This window comes from Engystomops pustulosus, chromosome 4 (genome assembly GCF_040894005.1).
Source record: "Engystomops pustulosus chromosome 4, aEngPut4.maternal, whole genome shotgun sequence".
NCBI lineage: Eukaryota > Metazoa > Chordata > Amphibia > Anura > Leptodactylidae > Engystomops > Engystomops pustulosus.
The window spans coordinates 41,547,374-41,566,085 of record NC_092414.1 but is presented as its reverse complement, the minus strand read 5'-3'; the positions used below and the strand labels follow the sequence as shown (position 1 = coordinate 41,566,085).

General features: G+C 43.4%; 1 protein-coding gene across 2 annotated transcripts in view; it reads right to left on the bottom strand.

Annotated features, from left to right (window-relative positions):
- SLC23A1 (solute carrier family 23 member 1) overlaps nucleotides 1-18,712 on the bottom strand; it is a 159,940-nt gene that overhangs the window by 87,456 nt on the left and 53,772 nt on the right. For both annotated transcript variants that reach the window (XM_072150625.1, XM_072150624.1), the window contains 2 exons: nucleotides 5,959-6,047; nucleotides 3,271-3,338 (listed from right to left, as the gene is read on the bottom strand). In XM_072150625.1, coding sequence (XP_072006726.1) covers nucleotides 3,271-3,338; nucleotides 5,959-6,047 — 157 coding nt within the window. The remainder of the gene's footprint in view (nucleotides 1-3,270; nucleotides 3,339-5,958; nucleotides 6,048-18,712) is intronic.

Genomic DNA, 18,712 nt, shown 5'->3' with positions numbered 1-18,712 from the left:
AAAGAAGAGAAGATGGAAAAGTAAGACTGTCACGCCCCCAAATTACAGTCGGCCCTCTTTAAATTAAAAAAAATCTATACTCACCTTCGGTTTCTTCCTACCGGCTTTGTCTTCTCCTCTTCAGCCCGGGGGCATACATATCATAGACTAAGGGCCCGTGTGGAAGAGGAGAGGAAGGAGCCACGGGGTTGGGAAGAAGAAGGCAAAAGGTGAATATAGATTTTTATTTATTTTTTGTGGTAGGGGGGAGGGGGGTTGTGGGTACTGTGAGCCCCTCGGGCCCGCTTTTGATTGGAAAATGGGGGGCCCTTAAACACAGTCCAACTAGACCCCCACATAATGGCATCCCTTTCTGGACACGAAAGAAAGGAACAACTATTGGCAGATGTGTTTCATCAACATCATAGGTTTCTTCTGATGGTCCACCATCCACACCTTCATCCTCTCATAAAATTTCATGGGAATCTTGGAACTATATCTTTGCAACCGGTACAGGAAAAGGTGGATGGTAGAACCGTTTTTAGTCAGTGCGTAAAACTTCTAGGGCGCTACAGTGATGCGGCTGCTGTAGTTTAGTTTCCTAGCTGTGCTCCGTGCTGTGACCTGTCAGCGAGGGAGCAGTGATAACTCACTGCTCCTTGCTCCATAGTAAAAGCCAGCTATGATCTTCACTCAGATCAGAGCTGCTGGCATCTGAGAAACTGACTACCTGTACCTTTCCAAACTGAATTTTGTCGAACCCGAATTTTAACCAATCCACCCATCTCTACTGTCATATAACACAATAAATGTAATTAATTAATTTTTGCTTAATCTGTAAGTCTAGATGTTAAAAAGATTAAAATACATAGGATATAATCAGAAATTCATTATTGCTGACACCAGTCTTATTTTTATCTTCCCACTAGGTGTCCACATAGTTCACTTAACCTTCAGAATCGTATTTGCTCTTTGGAGGCTGAATATATGACCGTCCCAAAGCTTCAATTCCTGTTGTTGCTATAACAAAATAGTTAGGAAAATCTACCTTCAAAATCAAACATGATAAATCAGGGACCCTTACTCATAAATCCAACCACAGTGACTGTTTTTAACTACTTATATTTGTTATCTATGGTCTCCTTTCTTCTAAAATCCATTTTTAAAATTAAGGGCATGAGCCATTCCCCACCTCCCTCTGCCTGCTGTAATCTCACACTGTGAGAGGGGAAAGTGCTCCTGTTCAGTGTAACATCCTGTGAAGCTATTGAAAGTTTATTTTCGAAGGAAGGAGGCCATATAGGGCAAATAAAAAAATATTACCATAGTGACAGTGCCTGGATCTATCAATAGGGGTTACTAGTTCATCATTATGGGGGATAGTGTTTGTGATTGCAGTGGGACAGGGATTCAACTTTTTAATCTTGCCTACCACATAGCCAAAGCTAGCAGAAGTCGAGTGGGTGGCGTTGCCACCTTGAGCTAAATCCAGCAGCTTCTATGTCATGTGACCAGCAAATAATGTCATGTGACCAGGGTGAAGTCATCTACCATACTAATGTATTGGAGAGTATTAGCTTAGTAAGCCTATGCACATGCATAACCTGTGATTTAAGATCCTGGTATCTTACATTCATTGCCTGGATTGAACCACAGAGGTGCCATTGCTACCATCGGTGCCCCAGATGATGGCACGAGGGGCAGGGAGCGATTGTGGGGGAGAGACCCCCAGAAGGCAATTTAAATGTTGTTGTCATGCTGACTGCAGCATTTCACAGATTATACACCCACTATCGGAGCTCACTCCAACCGTGGGTGTAACACTCGGGTGTCAGCTGTTAGCTACAGCTAACACCCTTGGTATATACATGGCAGTCCAGCTCCGATGACGATCTATAGTGTCATTAGCTCAGCGAAGATTATATATCATCACTGAGCTCTGCTGATTGATGCTCAGTGACGTATATCTAGAATGTGAGCATGGAGCTGGCAGCAGGTAGGCGGAACACATGAAGTCATGACAGGACGGGCTAGGAGGACGTAAAAAGGCGGGAGGTGTATTTTGGGAGTTGGAGTGTAGGCTAAGATGATAGGGGGATTTTATTTTGGGGGGAGTAGCTAGTAGGGGTTTTAAAGGGGAAACAGGAAGGGCCCGCCATCTTTGGTGGCCAAGCAAAATTGGATCCCAGTGCTTCTCTTCTTTAATCTTGACATGTCGGGATCACTGTTAGAAAATGCATTCCTGAGCTCGGGGACGCAATGTTAATTATTCATTCCTTTTACGTGATGTCACGTCCCTCTCCCATGCTGGTGAGGGAAATCACACCTGCTGCGTGATAGATACCTCCATCTACCATGTAAATCCGGCCCTGTACATATACATATGTATATATATGTATCAGTAAAAATATAAATATGTATCAGGTGTTAACTTACAGCATTAATGAAATATTAGATACAGATTGGCATAAGACCGGGTAAGTAAATTTGCCCCAATATGTCTACCCTAAAGTCAGAAGATTCAGGGTCCAGGGCAACTGAAATTGTGTACACCAGGACTGATAAAGACAGGTTGGAATTATAGCTGTGTAATGCTGTATTTTTGTTAATAACTGTGAATTAGAGAATTTGTTATTTTGTTATCCTGCGTATATTTAAGTACGTTGTCTTTGAGGGAATACCACTTATACAAATAGCACAATTTCTTTATAAATACGTCGTGATTCGATCCCGTACTAGGATCTTCTTATGCATTTGTTATGTCTGAAGAAGATCCAAGTACTGAATCAAAACCCGTCATATTAATAGAGACATCATGCTTTATGTCAAATATCAAATGTATGCAGCACCTATCTGCTCAAAACAACTACTGACCTAGTGTGCCTTTTCTGATGACCACAGAAGCGACTGAGGGATCTGGCACTGCTCTATCAGAAGATTATGGCTAGCAGCATACAAGATAAACATCAAAAAAAGATTCGTTTACATGTCTTCATCTATTACACGGTGAGCATTTTATCATATTCACATTACCTGAATATATAGATACCCTTGAATCTGGGGCGCTTTTGTCTTCCTTTTGCTTCTTTCACTTTGATCACCTCACAAGAACTCCTGAACTCCTCAAAATATCTCCTACTTACATAATGTTATAACGGGGACATATGGAAGCCATTTTTTGCATCTAGCTCACATCCCCATGTCTTTCTTTTGACTTATGCCCAGGGCAATCCAGAAACTGATATATGTCCCCCATCTACTATAATCTGTAGGTCATAGAATTCTTCTTACCTCTCTCATCCTAGGTTGCCATATGTGAGATGTATCAAATGGAAGAGATCCATTCCCATAAATTTCATCTAAGACAAAAAGAATTCCATAATTTCATTACAAAATGACTAAACATTCAGCAATATACAGTTATGTTCACATGCATCAAATTTTCTCCAGAAATTTCTGTGTTCTGGAAAAAGCTTGATGAAAAACATGTTTAAAAGATTATATTGTCTGCAGGTTAACTTTTTTTAACTGATCTTATTTATGCAATTGAGGTGTATTAATACATGGTCCGTTACCTTTATCCTCAATTCTCTATCCTGTATTTAGTAAAATGGTCCATTGCCACTATCTCTCCTGGCATTTCCATTATTATTTTAAAGAGTTGCCAACTTTTACATCACTAAACTACCAGCACCCTCAGGTGGGCTATGAAATATTTTTCCTGTTTACCTATAAAAAAATCTCCTCCAAATTTATGTGCAAATGAGCAGCTTTTGCAAAAGAAGAATCTTGCTTGGATGCCTATATCTTGAGGGAAGCATGACAGTTGAGACACAATTGTTCTCCAGGTTACTCTATATTGTAAGGAGCTGATATTTTTAGGGCTACATGCGGGAGTGTTTCAACAGTAATAAGGCATTACTGTTTTGCAGAACTTGCAGATCATGGCCTCTTATTTACAAGATGTCATATGACCCTGTAGGCACACACAGACTTCTGCCCCTCCCCCGGGACTCACCACACAGTGCTGTCGGAGCCAGATAATGTCAATAATATGTCCTAATAAGGACATAGTTTACAAATCCCCTGAAAAGACCACACATGGAATATTGGGGGTCATTTACTAAGGGCCCGATTCGCGTTTTCCCAACGTGTTACCCGAATATTTCCGATTTGCGCCGATTGTACCTGAATTGCCCTGGGATTTTGGCGCAAGCAATCGGATTGTGGCGCATCGGCACCGGCATGTGCGCGATGGAAAACGGGGGGCGTGGCCGAATGAAAACCCGACGTATTCGGAAAATCCGCCGCATTTAAAAACGGAAAATGTGTCGCTCGGGATGCGCTTACCTTCACTCAGCCGGCCTCGGTGAATTCCGGCGCGTTCAGATGCTTTTCAGCGCAGCAGCGCCACCTGGTGGACGGTGGAGGAACTACCTTATTAAATCCCGGCCGGACCCGAATCCAGTGCAGAGAACGCGCCGCTGGATCGCGAATGGACCGGGTAAGTAAATCTGCCCCATTGTGTACATTTTTAGGCACCAGTGTATAAAATGGAAATAGTAAAACTGGAACGGGTGCAGAGGAGAGCAACCAAGATTATTAGAATACAATGACAGATTCCAAAATTTGGGATTATTCCGTTTAGAAAAAAGATGACTGAGGGGAGACCTCATTACAATATACAAATACCTGGCAGTACAAGGATCTCTCCAAAGATCTTTTTATACCTAGGCCTGTGACCAGGACAAGGGGGCATCCTCTACGTCTAGAGGAGAGGCGTTTCTCCCATCGCCCATATACTAAGGTTCTTTACTGTAAGAGCAGTGAGACTATGGAACTCTCTGCTGAAGGAGGTTGTTATGGCAGACTCTATGTATATGTTCAAGAGAGGCCTGGATGACTTTCTGGAGAGCAAAATTATCACAGATCATGTGGAAAAAACATTTGTTTATACTTAGGATGGACTTGATGGACTTTTTCCAGCTTTATAGACGATAATGCTATAATTTACCAGCTAAAAATGATATTCTGTGTGACAGGTTCACTTAAAGGTTGTTTTTGATAACCGTGATCGGTCCTTACACGGATAATGCAGGGAGCTGCTTAGATGGACAAAAGGGCTGAGGATGGAACACTGAGTAATACAGTGATATATAATGCAGGGAGTCTCTGCTTCCTTGTGAAACAGCAACACCAAACTATAATCATGATCATAGTTTGGTGCTGCTGTTTTGCATTAAAGAAGGTATACCTTGCATCAGATAACACTATGATTCTTAGGGTTACGTTCCTGGCATTGTGGTGGGTTCATGAAATAGGCCACTGCACAGTCCAAAATTCATGGACAGGCCACATTAGTCTGAAACAACCGTTACTGTGTGAGCCGAAACTTGATTACCTGTTAAAGCCAAAAATTTGTCTTACAGGTGTTTTGGCCACATGCCTATTCAAGAAGCTGGTGGCTGTAGATAGTCTCCTCTTTATTCCCTTTCCAACAGTGTACCCCTGAATTTTGAACTCCAACTGTATCTCTAGGAACATTCCATGCACTTGATATCGTTTTTGTATTTTTAGTTGTTGTTTGTGCAAGAGAATGATCTTTTCTTTTATCTTTTTGGTCTTTTGATTAATTCATAACATGTCAACAAACCCCTAAATAATTCTCTGAGAACATCTGATTTGAGAATGTTAGTTCTTGTGAGATTTTCTATTCAGAGGTTTGAATAATTCTAATACTACAAAAGTCATTGAAAAAATGCTAATAATGAAAGATACCAAAAAGGTATGTTTGTATCAATATTGAGTTTTACTTGCTCCTATAGACAGAACTTTTGGATATCCTCAGTGTTACTTCACTTAGAATACTGTTTTAAAATTTACTGCACATATCTCTACAGAATAAAAAAAATTCCCATGATTTTCAAGAAAAACTTTGAAAATTCAAATAAATACTTTCTGTATGAAAGAAATAATTACCTTCAGGTGGGCATTTCCATTTATCCAAGGATAGTATTGCTCGAGCAGGCACCAAAAATGCAAATGCACTTGCCTGAAATAGAGGTAGTCTGAAAAAGGCAAAATTAATTGCAATCATTAATTGCAAATGTTGATATCCTACAAGCTTGCATGAATTGCAGTCATGAAATTAATGAAATGAATAATAATAAAATGAATAAAGATGAAAATATGAGGTAGTTGTACAACATACCTCACAAACACTAACTTTATAAATAACTATATAACTATACTAACAATATATTCAAAATCTAGATAAAAGTGTAGATAAACCTGTACCGTGATAATCTAAGCACATTGTCAGCACACAGCATTTCATAGCACAAAGAAATCATAAAGTGTCTGCTTAGAAAGTCCCCCCACACACCTATCACTACTGAGTGATAGGAGCTATAACAGCAATAAAAATTGTAAAGAAAGGAGGTTTATTGTGTAAACTAAGGGAATTAAACTGTGAGAACCTTCTTTCATGGGAAAATCCCTTTAAGGTAGTTGTATTACTTCACAGTGTTTCAAGCATTGCTAAATGATCTGGATCTTATGAATAGGTTGTGAACATTTGCCATAAAAAGAACCAATCTTTAGTGTAGTCCGCCATCATTTGAACTAGACACAGAGATTTTTCATCTTCACGTGTGAAAAGATCAAATTCCTATGGAAAAATATTGATAGATAATAATAGATAGATAATATTAAAGATAATAAAAATGTTTTTTTATCCCATCGATGGAGTAGTTAGAAATGTACAGAGGTGCTCTCACTTTTAGCCACAAGTAAGTCTAAAATGTTGGCTACTTTGAATGATATGAATTAAACACAATTCCATCAACTCAAGGATTATAACTAAAGATGAGCGAGCACTAAAATGCTCGGGTACTTGTTATTCGAGACGAACTTTTCCCGATGCTCGAGTGCTCGTCTCGAATAACGAGACCCATTGAAGTCAATGGGAGACTCGAGCATTTTTCAAGGGGACCAAGGCTCTGCACAGGGAAGCTTGGCCAAACACCTGGGAACCTCAGAAAAGGATGGAAACACCACGGAAATGGACAGGAAACAGCAGGGGCAGCATTCATGAATGCCTCTGAGGCTGCTTAATCGCACCATTATGCCAAAATTATGGGCAACAGCATGGCCTGACAGAGTGACCGAATGAGGCTAGATAGCATCTAAAACATGCAATAATTGACCCTGACACTATAGGGGACGGCATGCAGAGGCAGCGGCAGCAGTGGCAGGCTAGAGAGTCTCTTGGCGACATACCCTAAATGGACTCAGGTTTCACCAAAGGAGGTGAAATGATTTCCTATGTGAACAAAAGGTTGACGGTATATTTAGTCAATAACACAGCATGGTGGCGACATAGTGACCAAGTTCCATAACGTATCTGGTGAAACACCCTAAAAATGAGCCTGACACAGCTCTTTTGATAAGGGGACAACATATGGAGGCAGCCTTGGAGACGACTTCCATGATTAAGAGCGACAGTATGGGGCATTCATATTGCGCTGCTATGATTGCAACTTCAGGTCTACAGCATGGCGGCGACAGATGGGCCGAGTTCCACTATGTATCTGGTGAAACACCTGAAAATTCTGCCTGACACAGCTCGTTTGATAAGGGGATGATGTGCTGCATATTCTCTCGTGCTCCATCGTCTGGGGTATAGAGAGTTGAAATGAGACATTGGTGGACGCTGTGGAGGATCGTGGAGGCAAAATGGACAGGAAACAGCAGGGGCAGCATGCATGGATGCCTCTGAGGCTGCCTAATCTTGGGATGGAGCTGGCGGTCCACTGCCAGGCAAGCTTTCGCCTGTCCAAGCCCCTGTCTCTAGGCTACTCCCCAAACAGCACTTCTAAGAACCTTTTGTATAAGATCAAGTGTAGTAGCGTTCTTATAAGTTTAGGATATGGCGGGTGAGGGGAATGTAAACAGATGCGCAAGAAGCGCTGAAATAATATTGGTAAATGATAAAAGTTTGCCAGTATATTTTGTGGATTACACAGCAGGGTGGCGACAAAGTTAACAAGTTTGATGTGGAAGCCATGAAAACAACCCAAAATTCTGCCCGACACAGCTCGTTTGATAAGGGGACGATGTATGGAGGCAGTGAACTAGTAGTAGATTAAAGGTGCTGCAGTTAAAACTATGTTAGTTGGATCTTGAGATGGAGCTGGCGCTCCACAGCCAGGCGAGCTTTCGCCAATCCAAGCCCCTGTCTCTAGGCTACTCCCCAAACAGCACTTCTAAGAACCTTTTGTATAAGATCAAGTGTAGTAGCGTTCTTATAAGTTTAGGATATGGCGGGTGAGGGGAATGTAAACAGATGCGCAAGAAGCGCTGAAATAATATTGGTAAATGATAAAAGTTTGCCAGTATATTTTGTGGATTACACAGCAGGGTGGCGACAAAGTTAACAAGTTTGATGTGGAAGCCATGAAAACAACCCAAAATTCTGCCCGACACAGCTCGTTTGATAAGGGGACGATGTATGGAGGCAGTGAACTAGTAGTAGATTAAAGGTGCTGCAGTTAAAACTATGTTAGTCGGATCTTGAGATGGAACTGGCGCTTTGCAGCCAGGCGAGCTTTCGCCAATCCAAGCCCCTGTCTCTAGGCTATTCCCCAAACAGCACTTCTAAGAACCTTTTGTATAAGATCAAGTGTAGTAGCGTTCTTATAAGTTTAGGATATGGCGGGTGAGGGGAATGTAAACAGATGCGCAAGAAGCGCTGAAATAATATTGGTAAATGATAAAAGTTTGCCAGTATATTTTGTGGATTACACAGCAGGGTGGCGACAAAGTTAACAAGTTTGATGTGGAAGCCATGAAAACAACCCAAAATTCTGCCCGACACAGCTCGTTTGATAAGGGGACGATGTATGGAGGCAGTGAACTAGTAGTAGATTAAAGGTGCTGCAGTTAAAACTATGTTAGTTGGATCTTGAGATGGAGCTGGCGCTCCACAGCCAGGCGAGCTTTCGCCAATCCAAGCCCCTGTCTCTAGGCTACTCCCCAAACAGCACTTCTAAGAACCTTTTGTATAAGATCAAGTGTAGTAGCGTTCTTATAAGTTTAGGATATGGCGGGTGAGGGGAATGTAAACAGATGCGCAAGAAGCGCTGAAATAATATTGGTAAATGATAAAAGTTTGCCAGTATATTTTGTGGATTACACAGCAGGGTGGCGACAAAGTTAACAAGTTTGATGTGGAAGCCATGAAAACAACCCAAAATTCTGCCCGACACAGCTCGTTTGATAAGGGGACGATGTATGGAGGCAGTGAACTAGTAGTAGATTAAAGGTGCTGCAGTTAAAACTATGTTAGTCGGATCTTGAGATGGAACTGGCGCTTTGCAGCCAGGCGAGCTTTCGCCAATCCAAGCCCCTGTCTCTAGGCTATTCCCCAAACAGCACTTCTAAGAACCTTTTGTATAAGATCAAGTGTAGTAGCGTTCTTATAAGTTTAGGATATGGCGGGTGAGGGGAATGTAAACAGATGCGCAAGAAGCGCTGAAATAATATTGGTAAATGATAAAAGTTTGCCAGTATATTTTGTGGATTACACAGCAGGGTGGCGACAAAGTTAACAAGTTTGATGTGGAATCCATGAAAACAACCCAAAATTCTGCCTGACACAGTTTGTTTGATAAGGAGACCATGTATGGAGGCAGCTGTATGGACGACTTTTGGAGGCAGCTATGGCGATGACGTGTGGAGGTAGCAATGGAGACAACGTGTGGAGCCAGCTAAAAAGACGACATGTGGAGGCTGCTATGGAGACAATTTAATTTGGATAGTGCCTGTATGTGGCAGTCCAAAAAAGTTTTCAAACCAGAGGAGCAGGTAGGTGGTCCTCCAGAAAAATTAAATAAATTGAGTACCTGTATGTGGCAGTCCAAAAAAGTTTTCAAACCAGAGGAGCAGGTAGGTGGTCCTCCAGAAAAATTAAATAGATTTAGTGCCTGTATGTGGCACTCACAAAAATTGCTTAAAACAGAGGACCGGGTAGGTGGCCCTCCAGAAACATTAAATACATAGAGTACTATAGCTAGAGCCAGTTGGCCCTGGCAAAAAATAGCCAGTTTCCTATGCTTTAGTGTACAAAGAGGAGGAGAAGGAGGACAATGAGGAGGAGGAGTGCATACATTATTCAGGTTGAGCTTCTTTCACCTGTTGGAGAATGAAAATCCGGAGAAATCCAGGCTTTATTCATCTTGATAAGCGTCAGCCTGTCAGCGCTGTCAGTCGACAGGCGTGTACGCTTATCGGTGATGATGCCACCAGCTGCACTGAAAACCCGCTCGGACAACACGCTAGCGGCAGGGCAGGCAAGAACCTCCAAGGCGTACAGCGCCAGTTCGTGCCACATGTCCAGCTTTGAAACCCAGTAGTTGTAGGGAGCTGTGTGATCATTTAGGACAATGGTATGGTCAGCTACGTACTCCCTCACCATCTTTCTGTAAAGATCAGCCCTACTCTGCCGAGACTGGGGACAGGTGACAGTGTCTTGCTGGGGTGACATAAAACTGGCAAAGGCCTTGTAAAGCGTACCCCTGCCAGTGCTGGACAAGCTGCCAGCTCGCCTACTCTCCCTCGCTACTTGTCCCGCAGAAGTACGCCCTCTGCCGCTAGCGCTGTCAGAAGGGAAATACTGTTTCAGCTTGTGCAACAGGGCCTGCGGGTATTCATGCATTCTCACACTCCTTTCCTCTCCAGGGATGAGAGTGGAAAGATTTTGCTTGTACCGTGGGTCCAGGAGAGTGAATACCCAGTAATCGGTGCTGGAATAAATTCTTTGAACGCGAGGGTCACGGGATAGGCAGCCTAGCATGAAATCTGCCATATGCGCCAGAGTACCAACGCGTAAGAATTCACTCCCCTCACTGGCCTGACTGTCCATTTCCTCCTCCTCCAACTCCTCCAACTCCTCTTCTTCTGCCCATACACGCTGAACAGTGAAGGACTGAACAATGGTCCCCTCTTGTGTCTCGCCAACATTCTCCTCCTCTTCCTCCTCATCCTCCTCCACCTCCTCCGATATGCGCTGAGAAACAGACCTAAGGGTGCTTTGGCTATCAACAAGGGAATCTTCTTCCCCAGTCTCTTGTGACGAGCGCAAAGCTTCCGACTTCATGCTGACCAGAGAGTTTTTCAACAGGCCAAGCAGCGGGATGGTGAGGCTGATGATGGCGGCATCGCCACTGACCATCTGTGTTGACTCCTCAAAGTTACTCAGCACCTGACAGATATCAGACATCCACGTCCACTCCTCATTGTAGACTTGAGGAAGCTGACTGACCTGACTACCAGTTCTGGTGGAAGTTGACATCTGGCAGTCTACAATCGCTCTGCGCTGCTGGTAAACTCTGGATAACATGGTTAATGTTGAATTCCACCTCGTGGGCACGTCGCACAACAGTCAGTGAGCGGGCATTTGGAGGCGGTGCTGCGCTGCCCTGAGAGTGGCAGCATCTGTGCTGGACTTCCTGAAATGCGCACAGATGCGGCGCACCTTTGTGAACAAATCAGACAGATTGGGGTATGTCTTGAGGAAACGCTGAACTATGAGATTTAACACATGGGCCAGGCATGGCACCTGTGTCAGTCTGCCGAGTTGCAGAGCCACCACCAGGTTACGGCCGTTGTCACACACAACCATGCCTGGCTTCAGGTTCAGCGGTGCCAGCCACAGATCATTCTGCGCCGTGATGCCCTGTAATAGCTCTTGGGCGGTGTGCCTTTTGTCGCCTAGGCTCAGCAGTTTGAGCACCGCCTGCTGTCGCTTAGCAATGGCACTGCTGCTGTGCCTAGAGCTACCGACTGATGGCGCCATGCCCACAGATGGTAATTCGGAGGAGGAGGAGGTGGAGGAGGAGGTGGAGGAGGGGTGGGAGGAGGAGGAGGCATAGTAGGCCTTTGAGACCTGGACCGAGGTAGGCCCCGCAATCCTCGGCGTTGGCAGTATATGAGCAGCCCCAGGGTCAGACTCGGTCCCAGCCTCCACCAAGTTAACCCAATGTGCCGTCAGCGATATATAGTGGCCCTGCCCGGCAGCACTCGTCCACGTGTCCATGGTCAGGTGGACCTTGTCAGAAACGGCGTTGGTCAGGGCACGGATGATGTTCTCTGACACGTGCTTGTGCAGGGCTGGAACGGCACATCGGGAAAAGTAGTGGCGGCTGGGGACCGAATACCAAGGGGCGGCCGCTGCCATGAGGTTTCAAAAGGCCTCGGTCTCTACCAGCCTATAGGGCAGCATCTCCAGGCTAAGCAACTTGGAGATGTGGACGTTGAGGGCTTGGGCGTATGGGTGGGTTGCGCTATACTTCCTTTTGCCCTCCAGCGTCTGGGGTATGGAGAGCTGAACGCTGGTGGATGCTGTGGAGGATCGTGGAGGCGAAGATGGGGTTTTCGCACGGAAGGTGTTTGGGCCGTGGTCCTGGGCATGGGGCTGACTAGCAGATGACACAGGGGAAGGAGCAGTGGTGTGCCCGGCCGGAGGTGAACGAGCTTGGTGCCATTGAGTGGGGTGTTTAGCATTCATATGCCTGCGCATACTGGTGGTAGTTAAGCTAGTAGTGGTGGAACCCCTGCTGATCCTGGTTTGGCAAAGGTTGCTTACCACAGTCCGTCGGTCATCCGGTGTTTCTTTAAAGAACCTCCAGACTTCTGAAAATCTAGCCCTCGCCACGGGAGCTTGACTACGGGCAACATTTGGCGCTGATGCACCAGCTCTGGCCCTGCCTCTCCGTCTGGCCCCACCACTGCCTCTTCCAACCTGTTCTGCTATAGGACTCACCTCCATCTCAGAAGCACTGTGTTCACCCGGGCCTTTCAACCCAGCTTGGGTCTGTCACCTCATCATCCTCCGATCCCTCAGTCTGCTCCCCCCTCGGACTTCCTGCCCTGACAACAACTTCACCACTGTCTGACAACCGTGTCTCCTCATCATCCGACACCTCTTTACACACTTCTTCCACTACGTCAATAATGTCATCATCACCCACAGACTGCGACTGGTGGAAAACCTGGGCATCGGAAAATTGCTCAGCAGCAACCGGACAAGTGGTTTGTGACTGTGGGAAGGGTCCAGAAAACAGTTCCTCAGAGTATGCCGCTTCAAATGCCAAATTTTGCTGGGAGGGGGCAGACTGGGGGGGAAGGAGGCTGAGGTGGAGGAGCCGGAGGAGTGCTGATTTCGGTGACATGGGTGGACTGCGTGGAAGACTGACTGGTGGACAAATGGCTAGAAGCATTGTCCGCAATCCACGACATCACCTCTTCGCACTGTTCTGGCCTCAACAGTGCTCTACCACGAGTCCCAGTAACTTGAGACATGATGAACCTAGGGAGTGTAGCTCTGCGGCGTTCCCCTGCTCCCTCATCAGCAGGTGGTGTCTCACCCCGCCCAGGACCACGGCCTCTGACCCCTGCAGTAGTTGGACACCCACGTCCACGCCCTCGTCCTCTACCCCTAGCCCTCGGGTTAAACATTTTCCAAATTAAAGTGTAAACTTTTAATTTTTTTTTTTTTTGTGTTTATTTTTTTTTTTTTTTTTTTAACAAAACGATGCTTTCTTATTGCTATGGCTAGTTTCTAACCTACACTGACAGCACACAACTGGATTTTGTGCTGTGCCTGATGAGTTTGAGCTATAAAATGAAATAAAGGTAAAAAAAATAAATAAATCGGCAGACTCTGCTTAATTCTAATCAAACCCCTAATAAATTGTCCCACTTCGGTGTTTGAGGTGGATATGCGTGTCACTAAGAGCTAAACACAACGGTCGCAGGTCTCCCAGCAAATTCCTCACAATATGGTACTAGCTGCACTACTAATGCCAGCAAGCCCAGCCACAAGCAAGCAAAAAAAAGGAAAATATAACGCTATTGTAGGCCTAAGTAAGCCGTTGGGGTTCTCCTATGGCTATTTTGTAGCCGACACTGAAAGCACACTGCTTTGCAAGAGGATTTTGAGCTATAAAATGAAATAAAGGTAAAAAAAAAAAAATAAATCAGCAGAATCTGCCTAATTCTAATCAAACCCCTAATAAATTGTCCCACTACGGTGTTTGAGGTGGATATGCGTGTCACTAAGAGCTAAACACAACGGTCGCAGGTCTCCCAGCAAATTCCTCACAATATGGTACTAGCTGCACTACTAATGCCAGCAAGCCCAGCCACAAGCAAACAAAAAAAAGGAAAATATAACGCTATTGTAGGCCTAAGTAAGCCGTTGGGGTTCTCCTATGGCTATTTTGTAGCCGACACTGAAAGCACACTGCTTTGCAAGATGAGTTTGAGCTATAAAATGAAATAAAGGTAAAAAAAAAAATAAATCAGCAGACTCTGCCTAATTCTAATCAAACCCCTAATAAATTGTCCCACTACGGTGTTTGAGGTGGATATGCGTGTCACTAAGAGCTAAACACAACGGTCGCAGGTCTCCCAGCAAATTCCTCTCAATATGGTACTAGCTGCACTACTAATGCCAACAAGCCCAGCCACAAGCAAACAAAAAAAAGGAAAGTATAACGCTATTGTAGGCCTAAGTAAGCCGTTGGGGGTCTCCTATGGCTATTTTGTAGCCGACACTGAAAGCACACTGCTTTGCAAGATGAGTTTGAGCTATAAAATGAAATAAAGGTAAAAAAAAAAAATAAATCAGCAGACTCTGCCTAATTCTAATCAAACCCCTAATAAATTGTCCCACTTTGGTGTTTGAGGTGGATATGTGTGTCACTAAGAGCTAAACACAACGGTAGCAAGTCCCCCTGCAAATTCCTCACAATATGGTACTAGCTGCACTACTAGTGCCAGCAAGCCCAGCCACAAGCAAATAAAAAAAAAATGTATAACGTTATTGTAGCCCTAAGAAGGGCTGTTGGGTTCTTGTAGAATCACTCCTGCCTAACACTATTCTAATAGAAGGCTTCCGGTCCGTTTTTACACATAACATTCACACAGCGTCCAAAGCATTCGCCATGACTAAGAGTGTCAGATGACACTAGAAACGCGTTGGCCGGAGTAGGCTAACTTACTGTTTTGCTGTGCTGTGACTACTACGGTAGTCATATTTTAATCAAATATTTTTCCTGTGATTCGGACTAAGGGTCCATAATAAAGTCAAGAAATTTTTTACCATCTGGATGCAGCACGCTGGATTATTTCTTCTATTTTTCAAGTCTTCATTCACGTCATGCTGGGTGGAGTGCAGAGTCTCCTGGCTTGTGATTGGCTCTGTTTCTGGCCGCCAAAAAGCAAAACGGCGGGAGATGCCATTTTCTCGAGCGGGCGAAGTATTCGTCCGAGCAACGAGCAGTTTCGAGTACGCTAATGCTCGAACGAGCATCAAGCTCGGACGAGTATGTTCGCTCATCTCTAATTATAACCTTGTATATCTTTTCAGTCTCAGATCTCAAAGACCTGTGAATTTGGTTATTCATGTTCCCTGGTTTAATCGATTACACAAATAACATATCGGTGTGTCTATACACATTAATTGATGGCTTTGTAACAGAAATGAATGTGCATAATTGCGGGAGCTGTAAGAGATGAGTACCTGAAACAAACTACAGGCCCAAAAGAATTTACTGGTCCACTATCATGGTTCTAGTTAGCACTGTGGTTTCTAAGACTCTGAAAAAATCATTGATGTAAGTCTAGGAACTTGTGCTATAGCTCATGAGGGTGATTTTCCAGTTTGATTTTGTTAAGAGTTAAGAATGTATAGAGGTTGGCCCTTGCCATAAGGCAACTTGTGGCTCAGTACCGCCCCCTCTTCCATTTGCATAAACCCACAGGTCACATAACCTACAGGAAAAGGGATTAGATTAGTTGAAGTTGATAAAGTTTGTATTGCAAAACTAGTTCCAGCCAGCCCTGGCATAAGCACATCTAATCTCCCTGGGCACACCAACCTACTTCAATAGTCAGAAATTCAAAACCTATCTTGGGTACTTAGAATAAATATCTCCAATTCTCCCTTGTTTACTACAATGGCTGCATAAATCGGATCTCTCTTCTAGTAATTTGCAGCCAATTCTCCCAAAACTGTAATAATTTCTGACTGTAAATACTGTGAGATTAGTTGTGTTTTTAGATACCTGAGCTATGGTAAACTGTTGCTTGAGGAAAATACAACCATACTGTATGTATGTTGAGTGCGAGATAAATGATGTGAGTTTTTTTGTGTTGCTCACCCGATAACTCCAACCAGCACTGCACGTCAAGGATTCCGCACGGACCACTGCGTGAATGAAGACTTGAAAAATAGAAGAAATAATCCAGCGTGCTGCATCCAGAAGGTAAAAAATTTCTTGACTTTATTATGGACCCTTAGTCCGAATCACAGGAAAAATATTTGATTAAAATATGACTACCGTAGTAGTCACAGCACAGCAAAACAGTAAGTTAGCCTACTCCGGCCAACGCGTTTCTAGTGTCATCTGACACTCTTAGTCATGGCGAATGCTTTGGACGCTGTGTGAATGTTATGTGTAAAAACGAACCGGAAGCCGAAAACATCCTCGGGTGAAATGGAAAAAACGAGATAGATTCTCACAACGTTCAAAAGATGGAGTAGTGGAGTCTGAGTGTTACTTGATAGAATTTAAAATTTAAAAGTGACAAACACAAGAGTAAGTGAATACAAGGTAATTATGTGTAGGCTGTATGTCTTAACATTATTATACTCAATGAAAAGAGATTTTCAGCTCCTGCTTGCACTAATAACCTAGGTAAAAATTGACTTTGGTTATTTTACGACCTAGCCCCTTGGTTTGACATGAATATTAAAAACAAGTAAATCAAAAAGAAACGATTCCTTGACTATTGTAAAGTAAAGATGGAAAATAGGTTCCCTAATAAAGGTATGGGTAACTTGTACAACTTATTTTGTATGGCTTGATATATATGTGAGTGATATCTAATGATATTATTGCCATAGTGTACAGAAAATACATATATACAGAAGTGTGCCGGATGAATGGCATGGAGAAACAATAAGAGAGAGTTAGTCTCTATAGTGGAACATAAATTCATTTCTAAAATTTAAACCTGCAGGAAATCTAGAATGTAGGTGGAAGATCCAATACGCCTCTCGATCCATGAGGCGTTTTTGGATACTGCCTCCTCTTTTGTTAAGTTGAATTTTTTCAATGGCATAGGCTCTCAGAGACTCTGTTTTGCCTCCGTGTGTTTCGTTGAAGTGCCTGGTTGCTCCCGATATTGCTCTTTTCGGTTCAAGGGGACCCATCTTTTTTCCTATATCTCCCAGATGTTCTAAAAATCTAATTTTGAATTTTCTTTTTGTGGCCTCCTTTGTATATGACATTTTCACTATTGCAATTGATGTAAGAAATGATTTGGTGTTCTTGTGTATTGTCATGATTGAAAAAGTTTTTGGTAGAATGAACATAGTTGCAGGTTTTACACAGGTCTGAACCACATCTATAGAAACCCCTGTGTCGCAACCAATTCTGTTTAGTGTCTTTTCGAATGGGAAAACTGGGTGAGATGATGTTACCTATTGTAGTGGCTCGACGGGATACTACACTACAGCCTCCTATCAGAATTTGTGCAAGTGTGTCATCTTGTGTTAGTATGGGTAAATTTTTCTGAATTATGTGTTTGATTTCATTGAATTGAGGGCTGTATTGTACGACTACTGTGGGTTTATTTCTATCCCTACATCTTTTGTTACGATTAGTGGTTTCCAAAAGTGTATTCCTGTCTTTGTGTGTTACTATATTTTCTGCTCTGTGTAACTGCCACTGAGAGTAACCTCTGCATTTTTACCTGTTTTTGATATTGTTGACTTCCTGATGGTAATCTGAGTTTTTGCTGCAGTTTCTCTTGGCTCTTGTGAGTTCCCCTACCGGTATGGCTGTAATTGTGTGTTTTGGGTGTGAGCTGTGCGCATGCAGAATGGTATTGCCTGAAATAGATTTGCGGTGAGTGTTGGTATGAATTTGTTGGTTTTGGACAAAAATGTTAAGATCTAAGAATGTCACCTGAGTATCGCTTGTGTTATATGTAAAACGCAAGTTGAATTGATTGTTGTTCATGCAGTCGACAAATTCCGGTATGGCAGACACATCGCCCGACCATATAAACAGCAGGTCGTCGATGTATCTGCCATACCAGAAGATCGACTGCACGAATGGGTTGATATCATTGTAAAGATGAGTTTCCTCCCACCATGCCATGACAAGGTTGGCGAGAGAAGGGGAATATTTGGCTCCCATAGGGACTCCTTTGAGTTGTAGGTAATATACACTGTCAAAGAGAAAAAAAAATTGTTTTAACAGATACCATAGTGTTTCTTTCATGAAATGTTTCAAATTATCACTGTATGTGCTATATTTGTTCATGTGATGTTCCATTGCTAACATAGCAATGTCATGCGGTATGCATGTGTATAATGATGTAACATCACAACTTAAAAACTAAAAGAATCATTCCATGTGATAGTTTGGAGAGCCCTTAGAACATCTCCAGTATCTTTAAGATAACCGGGAGTTCTGGTGGCTAAGGGTTGTAATAGGGAGTCAAGCCATTCACTTAGGCGTTCGTTTAGAGAGCCTATGCCGGACACTATGGGGCGCATCGGTAGTGGATATTCACCCTTGTGGACTTTAGGTAATGCGTGTAGAAATGGTACTTGTGGTTCACTAACATTGATGTAATCAAATTGCTTTTTGCTCAA